The sequence below is a fragment of the Bacillus rossius genome, chromosome 5 (genome assembly GCF_032445375.1).
Source record: "Bacillus rossius redtenbacheri isolate Brsri chromosome 5, Brsri_v3, whole genome shotgun sequence".
In the NCBI taxonomy this organism is placed as follows: domain Eukaryota; kingdom Metazoa; phylum Arthropoda; class Insecta; order Phasmatodea; family Bacillidae; genus Bacillus; species Bacillus rossius.
Window position 1 is genome coordinate 34,685,643 of NC_086333.1, and position 14,526 is coordinate 34,700,168.

At 40.7% G+C, this 14,526-nt stretch overlaps 1 protein-coding gene across 1 annotated transcript in view; it reads left to right on the forward strand.

Annotated features, from left to right (window-relative positions):
• LOC134531692 (teneurin-a) overlaps positions 1–14,526 on the forward strand; it is a 1,284,829-nt gene that overhangs the window by 1,235,349 nt on the left and 34,954 nt on the right. Inside the window, exons 26-28 of the mRNA XM_063367503.1 lie at positions 2,447–2,709; positions 13,554–13,723; positions 14,129–14,261. Of these exons, the coding sequence (XP_063223573.1) occupies positions 2,447–2,709; positions 13,554–13,723; positions 14,129–14,261 (566 nt within the window). The remainder of the gene's footprint in view (positions 1–2,446; positions 2,710–13,553; positions 13,724–14,128; positions 14,262–14,526) is intronic.

Consider the following 14,526-nt stretch of genomic DNA (forward strand, 5'->3'; position numbering starts at 1 on the left):
TTAACTTAATGTACGTGAGCTGACAGCTTGTGTGCGTGCGCTCCGCGCGCGTGTTCTCGTGCTCGGAGCAGGGGGAGGGGGCGCGCTGATTGGTCCGCGGGCTGCCGGCCAATCAAAGAGCAGTCCCGCCACGTCCGCGTCTACGGCGGGCGGTGTGACAGGATAGATTTTGGGCGTTTATATTTCTCATTAATGTCTGGGTCATAATTTCCTAATGTAGAAATATGTATGTGGATTTAAACTATTTGCGCATTTATCGTAAAAAGTTTGTGTAGTACTGATGTAGAAGTCTTGTAAGGTTTCCGACTTCGTTTCACGATGCAAGGCTGCTACAGCACAATACACTGGGGTGTCTGTAACTGCCCGAATACATTTGCTTTGTACTCGTTGTAGCTTTATTAAGTGTGATTTCGCAGCAGTTGCCCATACTGGGGCTGCGTACGTAATTATGGGGCGAATTGTAGAGCAGCAGACCATTTTTTACTGTGCCTCCACATCGCCTACTCATGACTGGATATAGTGAGCTCATTCTAGCATGGGCTTGAGCCCGCTTGGCGTCAATATGATGGCGCCAGAGCAGTTTCCTGTCCATGTGTACGCCTAAGTATTTTACTACGTCCTTGTGAGGGATTTGTTCGTTGAACAAATGTATTGGTGGCCTGCGTTCTACAGGCGGAAGGTTTTTGCGGGTAAAGACGATAGCCTCTGACTAAGCTGTGTTTACTTTTATTCGCCAGGATGTGCACCATTGCTGGTACACAGCTAATGCATCCTGGAGTCTGGTCATGGCCAGCTGGAGGTTATGTGATCTACTGTGTATAGTATCATCTGCATAGCAACCTATCTTTACTAGGCGGTGTTCAGGGCGTGGTAAGTCATTAGTTTGAAATAATTTGTAGATCAGTCCCGCATTAAATACCCTGTCGAAGGCTTTTTCTACGTCTAAAAACGTCGCAACTACATAATCTTGAGCGTTAAATGCGCTAGTGATCTCTTCTGTGAGACGAACTCATTGCATTGATGTACTGTCGAGTGGGTACTTCGAAAACCGAATTGCTCGTCCGGCAGTAAGTTGTGATCGTGTATGTGTTTGTTAAGCCTGGATAGTAGGATTTTTTCCGCGACTTTCGACACAGTGCTTAGTAGGCTTATTGGCCTGTAATTCTGAGGCAGGGTTTTGTCTTTCCCTGGCTTGTGGAAAACAATTACTTGTGCTTGTTTCCACTGGGTAGGGAAAATATGTAGTCTGAGCATTGCGTTTATGCATTCAGCTAAATATTCTAGTGCTTCGTCGGGGAGCTGTTTTTAGGACAACTGCCTGGATGCGGTCATTGCCTGGTGCTTTACGCGGCTTCATTTGCTTGATAGCTCGCTTAATTTCCTGGGCCTGTGTTAATAGGGGCTCGGAGACTGTGGGCTGGTGCAGTTTACCGCGTAGTTCGCGGTAAATCTGCGCTGTGAACGGCCTATCGCAGGGCTCCATGTTGGTTTGGAAGGTGGTTTCTAAGACATTAGTGTAGGTACCTGCTCCACCTACTTCCCTTCCTCCTTCACTTCCCCTCTTCCTCCCCTCTACTACTCCATCAACACTGCACATCAACACAAGCCCGCGAGTCCAGCTTTCTTTATCTTTATGTCGTTTGAGATAGGACTAACTGCTTACGTCTGGCATGCCTCACGACGGTCCTACTGAGAACCGACAAACTATAATACCAGTCTCTGTATCACTGCCGCTTACAAAATCACCTCCCGCTGCTCACAATAGATGGCTTGCTGTTTGATGCATGCCAAGCTGCTCTGCCCTCAGATAAACCCAGAAAAACACGTTTTTAAATTTTTTTCTCAAAAATGTTTACAAAAAAAGGAGGGGGGGGCGTATACGCGGGCGGGGCCTTTACGCGAGCAAATACGGTATTTATAAAGCCTGCGTCAAACAAATTTGGATACCAAACCAAACATTCTTCAATTGGAATATCACATTCGACTAATAAGAATGGGAACAATTTCAAGTAAAACTTTTTTATAATATATTTTTTGATGCCACATTAAACAAAAAAATTGTCGTTGCTTTCACGCTACCACAATGGGTATTTCACATTGATGGTTTTAAATACAGAATCCTAACTTTAAATATTGTTGCCTTTAAAGTTTTTCAGGGTTTTCTTTTCCCATTTTTTTTTATTCTCCTGTTTTCAACTTTTTGAAAAAGTCTTTAAGTTTCAGTTGTATCCATCTTTAGAAAGTGTTGCTTTCTTTATCACTCCTGAGAACGGCTAACTTTACATCATTTTGGGTCTAACCGCAGGACTATTCATACCCCAGTCATGTGTTTCACAGACAGACTAGGCTGCTGCTATTCCAATGTATGCACACAAGAACATGACGATGTTAGTTGAGCGTGAGCGCTGGGAGGCAGGGCAGGTGACGGCAAGGGGGCGGGTTGCAGGCGCCGGGGCGGCCAGCGAGGCAGCGGTGTTCAGCAACGGCTCGCTGGCGGTGCGCGCGGGCTGGGGCGGCGCGCTGCGCTGCGCGGCGCTCGCGCGGCACCCGCTGCTGGAGCTGTCGCTGCCCGTCGAGGCGGAGATGCTGCCCATGTGGAGCCACCAGACCTTGACGCTGGGCGACGGGCTGGCCAACACCATGCGCTGGACGTACGGGCTGGTGGGCGACGTGCGCGCCTCGCAGCAGACCCTGCACCAGGAGCTGTGGGTGGGTGTCCCGGCACGTCTGCGACAAGAGGCACACTATGGCGCGCATTATTCCAAACACCACCAATGATTGCACTTTTTTTTTACTTGGATTGCACTGCAACGACAAGACACGTTTTTTTTTTTTTTATTAACATGAGGTAACAACTACCACACGTCAACAACTGACTGTAGAAAAAACCGTCACTTCCGGGCGCCAGGTGGACCACCTGTTGAAACCGAAAAAGTCCTCAACTTCCAGGCAGGCTGGCCAACGTGACAGTTTTGTTCTTTTCTTCAGGCACTGCACTATTTACACTAAACAGCACAAACAACATGATAATGAGTCTAATGACTCTTCCTCGTGCATCTATCTTCTAAAACTAAGTCTGTTCATTTTGAATTGGCTATGAATACAAATACCAAATTATTCTCGAATGTGAATATTGAATGCAAATAGTAAAAATAAGAATCATGATTCCACTAAAAAATAAATTTTCATTATCACATAACAAAATACGTGGGGAAAGAAAAAAGGCTAATGTGTAGTGTAGTGTAGTGATATCTGAGAAATTAGACAAGTAAAACTGAAGTGTAAGGTTGGTTAGGTTGAGTCTTGCACTATAATTATACAGAAAATGTTTTTTTTTAAATATTATATTTTTAAAGAAAAAAAGTGTTTTTATGCAACTAACCTAAACCTAAATTTTTATGCAGTATTTATTGGCCTTATTTCCCAGAACCAGCTACTCTACATAGTGATCTTGAAAATGTTCACAAACCGCAAAATACAGACATATACAATCCATTTCTTAAAAAACTGTTTTTTTTTTATAAAGTACTAGGTGCAGTACCTGGCGTTGCCCGGGCTGAACACAGGGTGATATATTGTCTGTGAGTTAAAGCAAAATGGATAGCCCTATATGACAGTGTGGTGGACATAGAGAAATGCAAATGACACACAATTACTGTTTGTATGTTTATGAATTATGACCTATGAATTTCTGTTTACCCATGGCGATTGATTAAATGGTTTAGAAGTTGATGCACTGTAGTACTATCTAGAGGTGAGTTATAGCAAAATTTATACAGCAAAAATATTCTCCGTGTTCAAATATCTATGTATACAAATTTCCATGTCAATCGGTTAAACGGTTTAGAAGTTGTTTCACTGCAGCACCTTTTAGTAGCAAGTTACAAATAAATGGATAATGTAGAAACCTTCTCCACGAAAAACATTTTGATATGCCAACTTTCATGGCGATCGGTCAAACAGTGTTTGAGTTAAATAACATCATACATACCAACACCATATTTTATATACTTAGATTTGCAAAGTAGTGACTAAATGAGCTCATATTTACATATTATAAACCTAAGTTATTCACATGTTTTCGTTGTTAATGGCAACCAGGTAATTTTAATTCCAGTTCAGCAATATTACTAACACATTTTCTGCTAATTTTCTGTGGAAACCGAAACCATTATTTATTTACGTTGTTTAATTGGTTGTTAATTGCATCATCTGAGTCGCCTATTGGTAGATATAGTTGTGACTATCCATACTAATAATAAATCTGTTTAAGGCAAAACCTCTGTACGTTATATGTAATGAAGAAAACATTATTGGAAATGGCAATTTACATTATTTTGAAATAAAAAAATATAGTTTTTAAATTTTTTGTCAGTTTGTCTGTTCGCGCTGTTATAGCGCGATAACTCAGTGGACTGTATACGAAAACGATTACAGATGCCATTATACCACAACAATTTAACGGTGAGGCTACACCATAGTACTACTCACCGCCATGATGAAAAATATGACTGACTTCCGGCTGGAAGTCCAGGGCTGCCAACTATTGGCAGAGATTGCTGAATAATGGCTGCCACTACACAGCAGCGCGGGAAATACAAATTTGAAGTATTCAGAGACTTCTCAGAAGCACTGATTACGTCCTGGTCTAATAAATGTTACGGACACAAAATAACACACACTAATATACAGTCTGAACATTCCGCCCACCTTGAAACGTCATTTCAACACAATGGTAGGGGACAGAGTTTGACCACTGGGCGTTTGAGAGATCCAGTGATGGTGCGCACAGTAGCCACTCTTGCCACACCATCCTTTCCAGGGTGAAGGTTCTGGATACGCCCCAGGCGCCACTGAAGAGGTGGTGATCTCTCTTCTTTCAGCAGCACGAGCTGATGGGGTACAAGAGGTGTTGCTGGTTTTTGCCACTTGTGTCGCTGTTGCAAAGTGTGCAGATAGTCTCTGTGCCAGCGATGCCAGAAATCCTGCTGTAGCCGCTCCACAAGCTGCCAACGATTTAGATGATTTAGCAGAACATTCTGAAGATCAGGCTCTGGCAATGTTACCAATGGTTCCAATGTCAAGAAATGACCAGGAGTCAACGCATTGACGTCGTTGGGGTCGCTGCTCAATGGACACAACGATCGGGAATTCAAGGTGGCTTCCACCTGGACCAGTACACTGTACAACTCTTCATACGTCAACACCTGCTCACCAATCACTTTCTGAAGATGGGTTTTGAAAGACTTGACTCCAGCCTCCCAGAGGCCTCCGAAGTGAGGAGCGGCAGGTGGGTTGAAGTGCCATGTAATACCGAGCTGAGACACGGCATCTGTGATGGCTTGTTGATGACCAGGTGATGACACTAGCTGTTGAAGCTCCTTGAGGTGATTGTGTGCTCCCACAAAGTTTGTGCCACAATCTGAGAAAATGTCTGAAGATCTTCCTCGCCTACCAATGAAGCGCTTGTAAGCAGCAAGAAATGCCTCAGTGGATAGATCAGAGGCCAGTTCAATGTGGACGGCTTTGGTGGCACAGCATACAAAGATACAAAGGTAAGCCTTCAAGATGGGTGCCCTGCGCACTCTAGCAAGTTTGATGGGAAATGGTCCAGCATAGTCGACTCCTGACTTAGCAAAGGGCTTGATCTGCTGAACCCTCATGGCTGGAAGATCTCCCATCCGAGGTTGAGCAAAGGAGGGTCTTTGCCTGAAGCAGCGCAAGCATGTACGCAGTAAGCGAGTAATGGCATCCTTGTCACCCAAGATCCAAAACTGTTCCCTCAGAATACCTCTGAGTGTCTGAACTCCTGGATGATTATTTTTGTCGTGATAATGGTGTACGATGAGATCAGTCAGAGGATCGGATTTCGGCAGAAGCAATGGGTGTTTGTGCTCAAATGGGACTGTAGCTTGAGGCAATCTGCCACCCACCCTAACCAATCCATGCTCATCCAGAAAGGGTACTAGTTTTCGAATTTGGGAAGAAGGGCAACGAGCTTTCCGAAGAGCATCAATGTCCCCCTGGAATGAACTAGATTGAGTACGAAGCAGCCAAAGCCTTAACGCATGATTCAATTCCAAGGGTGTGAGGCTCCCATATACGTGTGCTGAGTGGGAAGTACGCAAGTTGTGAATAAAACGCAACATAAATGCTGTGACCCTCAACAACTTGGTAAGACGGCTGAATCTGGTTACCAGATGTTCTAAGTCACGATTGTGGGTCATTGTTTCCAACGTCACAGCCTTGTGTTCCAGAAGGGCTGGGTCCGCTTCAACAGCGTGTTGGGATTTTGGAGGCCAATACTGAGTTGGCTCTTGTAACCATAATGGCCCTTTCCACCACAAGTGGTGGTTTAGCAACTGAGTAGGTAGAAGACCACGGGAGGCACAGTCCGCCGGATTGTATTCAGATGATACATGTCGCCACCAGGATGAGGGTGTCAAGTCTTGAAGCTCACTTACTCGGTTGGCCACGAAGGTTTTCAACTGGTGCGGAGAGGAGTTAATCCAGGCCAAAACCACTTGAGAGTCTGTCCAAGCTGTAACTGATGACAAATTAAACTCCTTTTGATAGGTTGCAACAACAAGTTTGAGCAAGCGTGCCAGCAATAAGGCACCACACAACTCTAGGCGAGGCAAAGACTGGACCTTGACTGGTGCTATTTTAGACTTTCCGACTAACAAACGAGTGCTGATTCTGTTGTTAGCTTCTATGATGCGTAAGTACACAACAGCGGCAAAGCCTGTCTCAGAACTATCCTAAAAACCATGGATTTCATACACGCAACCCTCAGAGCCTTGTAGGTGACGAGGAATAGCAACAGCTGTGAGGCAAGGGAGCTCCTGTCTGAATGTCTGCCAACGTTCTGCCAGCTCAGACGGAAGATCAGCGTCCCAATCAATAGTTTGTAACCAGAGAATCTGCAGCAAATGTTTGGCGTACATTAACAGAGGGCAAAGCCAACCAAGCGGGTCAAATATTCTAGCAATCGTCGAAAGGATGGTTCTTTTTGTGGCATGGTTGGAGCTATCCTCAATTTTGTACGCAAATGTGTCTGACGCTGGGCTCCATTGTAGTCCTAAGACTTTGACAATAGCCTGACTATCAGGATCGAAGCTCAACATCTGGGGTGTTTCAACATCGTCATGTGGAAGCCAATCAAGAAGTGCAGGGTGATTGCTCATGAATTTCCTTAGTTTGAAACCACCTTTGGCAAGACAAGAAATAAGTTCCCTTTGAACATCCAGGGCTGAATCAATATAACTGGACCCTGTGACAACATCGTCTACATAAATGTCAGATAACAGGACTTTAGATGCAAGCGGAAAGGTTGCAGCCTCATCCTTAGCCAGCTGCTGTATTGTACGAAGAGCTAGGTATGGGGCTGCAGATACTCCATAAGTCACCGTCTTCAAGCGATAGTCTTGAACAGGATCAGTGTCACAAAACCTCCAGACAATGCGTTGGTAATCCTGGTGCCTTTGATGGATAGAAATTTGTCGATACATCTGTTTTATGTCTGCAGTGAATACTACCGCATGGGACCGAAAGCTAAGTAAAACATCAATTATTTCTTTCTGTAGTTTGGGACCAGTAAGTAGGCAGTCATTCAATGATCTCCCAGTGGAGCCCTTAGCCGAGGCATCAAACACCACCCGTAACTTGGTGGTAGAACTGTCAGGCTTAACTACAGCGTGGTGAGGAATGTAGTATGATGGAACTGAATGTATTTGTTCTGGAGGAACCTTCTCCATGTGTCCTGCAACCAGATAGTCCTTCATGAAGTCAGAGTACATTGCTGATACATCGGGATTCCGTTTAAGGCGCCTCTCCACACCAAGCAGGCGATTTATGGCTTGAGCACGAGTGTCTCCCAACTCAGGGGATGAGGTGTTGAATGGCAGACATACATTGAAGCGCCCATCCTCCATGCGCTTGTGATATTCGACAAACATTTTCGCACAACGCGTATCTTCAGGTGAATAATGCTTGATGGTGGGGTACTCCTCAACTTCCCAAAATTTCTTCATGACTTCTCCCAATGGAGGGGAGGAACAGAGCAAGGAGACAGTGAAGGACTGTGAGTACGCAGGAACTGGCTTAGAAGCTACCCTTCCCATCAAGATCCAGCCAAACACTGAATCTAATGCAACAGGTGGGCCCTCTATGCTGCCCCCTGTAACCAATAGGGGAAACACATCTGCACCGATAAGCAGGTCGATGGGGCCAGGCGTATCAAATGAGGGATCCTCTAGCTTTAAGCTCGAGACTGCCTTGCGTACATTGGGCGATACCATCACACTCGGCAAATTACCAGTTATCCTTGGAAGAATAAATACATCAATAGTGAACTGAGGACCAGTGCTACCAACTGGCATGACTACAACTGAAGCACGAGCCTTAGCAACGTTCACTTGGGTGCCTGATAACCCACTGACTGGTAACTGGGTTCTTTCACGATGTAGCCGCAACTTCTGCATGCAGTGCTCAGTAAGGAAGCTAGCCTGACTTGCTGTGTCCAACAAGGCCCTAACAACAATTGGATTACCCGCAGCATCTAAAATCTGCACCTGAGCTGTTGACAACAGAACAGTGTGATCAGCTCTCGCAACGGCTGATGTGACTGAGGAGACTGCGGATATAGTTTCTCCAGAAGAAGCTTGGTCAGCATCTGATACCTGTGCTACTTTGTCATGAACATGATCATTTTCAAAATGCAATAAGGTGTGATGTCTAATACCACATTTATGACATGAGAAAGTAGATGTGCACTGTTTTGAAAGGTGTGTTTTACCAAGGCAGTTTAAACACAACTTTTCTTTCTTCACAACAGCAAAACAATCCTGAGGGTTCAGGTTATGAAAGTCGGGGCACTGGTGTAACATATGAGATGCACTGCACATACAGCAAGACTGCATTGAAGTAAGAAAAGCATTAGTACGGTACTTAGATTGGGTTGGGGGTTTCTGCTTAAAGGGCTGTGTCCCCAAAGTTTTAGCACGAGATGCACCACAGACTACTTCCTGGGCCCTACAGTGCCTTTCCAGAAATGTACAAAAGGAATTAATGTTGGGAAACTCACGACCTAATGTCATCTCCCACTCTACCTGAAGCTTAGAGTCTAGGCACTTGCTCAGTATAGGGAGCAAGATCATGTCCCAATGGTTTACCGGGGCCTGCAATGCCTTAAGTTCTGAGATATTTTCAGAAATGACTGTCAACAGCTGCTGTAGAGAACTTGGTGAGTCTACTGAGGCTGCAGGTGCATGCAGTAGGGCCTCAACATGTGCCAACACAATCAAACGTTTGTTCTCATAGCGTTCCATGAGCAAGTTCCAAGCTACTTTAAAGTTTGCCTCCGACAAGGGTAACGACTGAATCATCCCAAGCGGATCGCCCACAAGAGCACCCTTCAAGTATGCCAACTTTTCTACAGATAACAAAGCAGTGTTGTCTGAAACTAATGTGGAAAACAAATTAGAGAAATTTGACCACTGCTGCGGAGTTCCGTCAAAGCTGGGAAGTGTGATTTTCGGTAATGCGACGTTTAACTTACGGAGTTCTGAAGCACTGCCTTCAGGCCCGGGTGATAACCCAGGCTTCCTGTTCACAGAGTCGACGGCGGCCATGACTGTGTAGTACTGCTCTTGAAAGTCTATCAAACGTCGCTGATGCTGTTCACTGTTGAAATTCTTTCTTTTGTCCGACGAAGCTTCTACGTCGATGAAATCCGCTTCGTAGGAGTGCTTCACGTCCGGTAGGTCACACACACTGGCAAGAAGCAACGGGACCTTGGTCGCGTCACTCGCTGCCGCTTTTGCTAAGTCACACGCACGTTTCACCCGTCCCTCCGCTAATTGCAGCCGCAAACCCAGCGCTGTAAGTTCACTCATGATGAGACTATTTACGTGATTTCCCGCTATTAACCTCAAAATTGCTTACGCGAACACGCGGTAATTTAATGCACGCACGAACCAACTAAGTTACACCGTTCGTGCAGCAAGGTACAACACAACCAGATCAACGAACACGGGCTTGTAATCACTTCAATTCACGTAACATATTTCACTGAACAAAGGCGGTCCCGGACACGAGAAGCAATGTTCACGCATGTGCCACGAATCACAAACGAATCTCGAAAAACGGTAATTCTAACACCAGAACGATCCGGCCTAGATGGACCAAAAATGTTATAGCGCGATAACTCAGTGGACTGTATACGAAAACGATTACAGATGCCATTATACCACAACAATTTAATGGTGAGGCTACACCATAGTACTACTCACCGCCATGATGAAAAATATGACTGACTTCCGGCTGGAAGTCCAGGGCTGCCAACTATTGGCAGAGATTGCTGAATAATGGCTGCCACTACACAGCAGCGCGGGAAATACAAATTTGAAGTATTCAGAGACTTCTCAGAAGCACTGATTACGTCCAGGTCTAATAAATGTTACTGACACAAAATAACGCACACTAATATACAGTCTGAACACGCGCATCAATCGAAAACTACTTGACGGATTTTGAAGAACCTTTTTTTTTATTTTATTAGAAAGGTCTTTGGCTAACTTAAAAACTAGGCCATATATAATTACAAAATTCCACCCCTAAGAGGGTGACAAGGATAAATATGGTTTTAAGATATTTAATTATATCTCTAAAACCAAAAAAGCAAAAAAGGATAGTTGATACCAATAATTAACATACAAAAACCTTAAACCCAAATTTTAAAATTAAAAAAAAATTTTTTTTGATAGGGTGAAAAAGGGGTATATATGTTTTAAAGATAAGAGATAAATAATATCTCAAAATTTAATTAAGCATAATAAATGATATTGGGACCAATAATAAACATACAAATACAAAATCCAAAGTTTTTTATAATTTTGCATAGCTCAACCCTTAAAGGGTGAAAAGGGGGAAGGTATGTTTTTGAGATAAATAATATGTATATCTACAAATTTATTTAAACATAATAAATAATATTGGGTACCAATAATTAACAAATGAAATTTACCAACCACAATTTTATTTATTTTACAAATTTCAACCCCTAAAATGTGAAAAAGGGATAAGTATGTTTTTAAGATTGATTATTATTTTTCTTAATATAATTAAAGATAGTAAATTATTTTGGGAACCATTAATAATAGTACAAAAAGTATCAACCACAATATTTATATATTTTTTAAATTCAACCCCAAAAGGGTGAAAAGGGTAAAATATATTTTTAAGAGTAATAATTATATCTCTGAAATTAATTGTTATAAATGATATTGGTAACCAATAATAATCATCCCAAAACTACCAACCACATAGTTTATATTTTCTGAAATTCTCACCCTAAGAGTTCAAAGAGGCATAGGTATGATTTTTAAGATTAATAGTTATATTTATCCAAATGTAATAAGTAACAAATGATATTTTGTACCAATAATAAACATACAAAAACTACCAATAAAAATTTTAATATTTTGTGAAATTCAACCTAAAATTTGTGATAAATGGGTAAAGTATGCTTTTAAAATTAATAAATATGTCTCCAAAATTGAGCATAGTAAATAATATTGGATAACAATAGTTATCATTCAAAAACTACCAACCTGAAATTTTATATTTTCTGAAATTCTCACCCTAAGTTTTGAATTTGTGTTTTTAAGATCAATAATTATATACATCCAAAATTAATAAAGGTATAATATTATCTAGGGTACCAATAATAAACATACAAAAACTACCTATGACAGTTTTTATATTTGGCAAAATTCATACCCTAAGGGGTGAAAAAGAGGTAAATATGCTTTTAAGATTAATAATTTCATAAGCAAATTTAACTAAGCATAATAAATGATATTGGGTACCATTAATAAACATAAGAAAACTACCAATAACATTTTTTTTTGTGAAAAATTTAAATCCTAAGGGTGAAAAAGGAGTAAGTATGTTTTTAAGAATAATAATTTATTTTTCTGAATTCAATTAAGCTTAACAAAGGATTTTGGGTACCTATAATAAACAAAAGAATACAAACCACAATTTTTATTTTTATTTTTTGCAATATTCAACCCCTAAGAGGTTAAACTTAAAATAGTGGTAAGTATGTGTTTAAGATAAATAATTGTATCTAGGATTAAATAAATAGGATACCAATAATAAACATATACATATTACCAACCATAATTATTTAAATATTTTGTGAATTGCAACCCCTAAAGTTGTTTTATTGTTAATATTATTTCTAAGATGTTTAAGTAAAGCCTGTACCACATGGTGGAAGGTTTCGTACAGGCTCCACTAGAAGCTTCCAGAAAAACTTCTAGTCAAGCCCCAATGTCAGAAGGTATGGATGTTTCTGTGGATGAAACTATCGCACATAAACCAAGCTCATGTGAATGGTTTTATTATAATAGTTAATTTTTGTATTGTATAAACATGGATGTTTCTTATAATTATCACATAATTTTGAAACTGCTTCAACAGACCACATTTCCACCAAGTTTTAAATTAATGATGAATATAATTTCAATCCCTCCAAAATATATTACTGTTTTTAACACTAGAATTGCTACTTCATTCTGATTGGATAAAATTTCCACCATCTACGAAACCTTCCTCAGAAATTTGAACATGACAGACTATAAAAACTTCCATGCAAACGGCCAGCGCTCTGCTAATTCTTTCACAGAATCATCCATTCCTGCTCGCATGGAAGATCTTCCAAAGAAACTTCCATTGTGTGATAGGGCCATACTTAAAGTAAATAATTGTATTTCATTGAGAAAATGGAATTAGTTTTGTTGATATGCATTTATCTAAAGCAGTATAAATTAGTACGTAGTAGTTTTACATTTATATTTACATTAATGTAGACAAGATTTGTTATCTTCTGGTCTGAATGACCAGAAACCAAGAATTGAAGTGATGTCATGCTGAAGCACTGACTATGTAGGAAGGGGTTGTGTTGGTAGCCATGTGCTAGAGGTGTAGCAATGGGCATTTAAAAAAATCAACTAACCCTTGACTACAATTGGCATTTGCTGCAGTTTTTTCACCTTTTTATCATATAAATTATATAAAAATTGATTTGACTTGATTTTAAACTGTTTACAAATTTTGTTGGCTGTTACAATGTTAATGTTAAATAAGAAGTACTTGTTACACATACTTTAATACACATACTTTAATACACATTAAATATTTCACATTGAATGAGGATTTTGTTTCATAATTAATTTAATTTAATTTTTTTTACATTCACTATACAATATGAATGAACCTAGGATAACATTGAGATAACAATTCGCTTACGTTGTGATTCTATTTCTATTTTACTTCAGCATTTATAACATAATTTTATGATTGTTAGTTATTCATCCAACTTTTTCCAGGTGGTTGTAAAATTTTTAATTTAAAAATGTAAATTATTACTCTGCAGTTTTTCTTTCTATTAATTGAGTGAAGTTAAATTACATAGATAACTATTAGTTCAGAATCTAAAGTAAAACCGAATGTTTAATTTTAACATTAACAACCTTTTTTTCCAGGTAAACCAGTCTCGAGTCCTAAGCATTGAATTCGATCAAGCCAACGGGCGGGAGACATTCTACGACCGGGACAAACAGCTCTTGTTCGCTGTAAACTTTGACCAGGCAGGTCTGCCTCTGTCCTGGGTTCCATCTGGTGGGTCGGTCCCAGTGAACATCACGTATGACAGGTACGATGAGGCTTGGAGTACAGCTGTTTACATAAGCTTAAAATTTTCTCTACCTCAAAGTTTCAGTAAAAGAAAAAGTACCAATGAGTCACAGAATGCATGTGTCACTGATATTGATATTACAGACATACAAAGAAACAGGACATGAAAAAATTGTTTTACAAAACACGAAAACAGCAAAAGTTTACTCAAGTTTTTACCATATGGTAGCTTTCATAGTTTTTTATTAAAATTGATTTAATAGTAAGATTGTATATATTGGTAGGATGAACTGGTCTAAATTTTTGAGTGATTCTTGTTATTTTTTTACACTTTTCTGGTCCTTACTTCCCTTTTGTCGTATTGTTTTTAATGTATGAGCTTTGCTACATTGTCTTCGATGGTGACACTATTTTCCGTCCTAAGGTTCAACAGAGTGGACGGATGGAAATGGGGTTCACAGAGCGAGAAGTACAGCTACGAGAGTCATGGCCTGTTGTCGGAGATAATCTCGCCTCTGGACGGCACCACCAAGTTCACTTACAACGAACTGAACATGGTGAGGAACTAATTAGTGGAACACTTTAAAATGTTTAAAAAAAAAAATTATATATATATATATTTTTTTTTTTTCATGTAATTTTTCTTTTCCAGTATTTCTAATCATATTTCTCCTTCCCCCCCCCCCCCCTTTTTTTTTCCACGTGTTATTAACTTCTTATTCCTGCTTACTTCCAAAGGGCCAATATAGAGGGTAAGTGGTTGGGTTGATTAGTACTAGCTATCCTCAGCTTGCTCAAAGATGTAGTCCACCTACAGGTGTC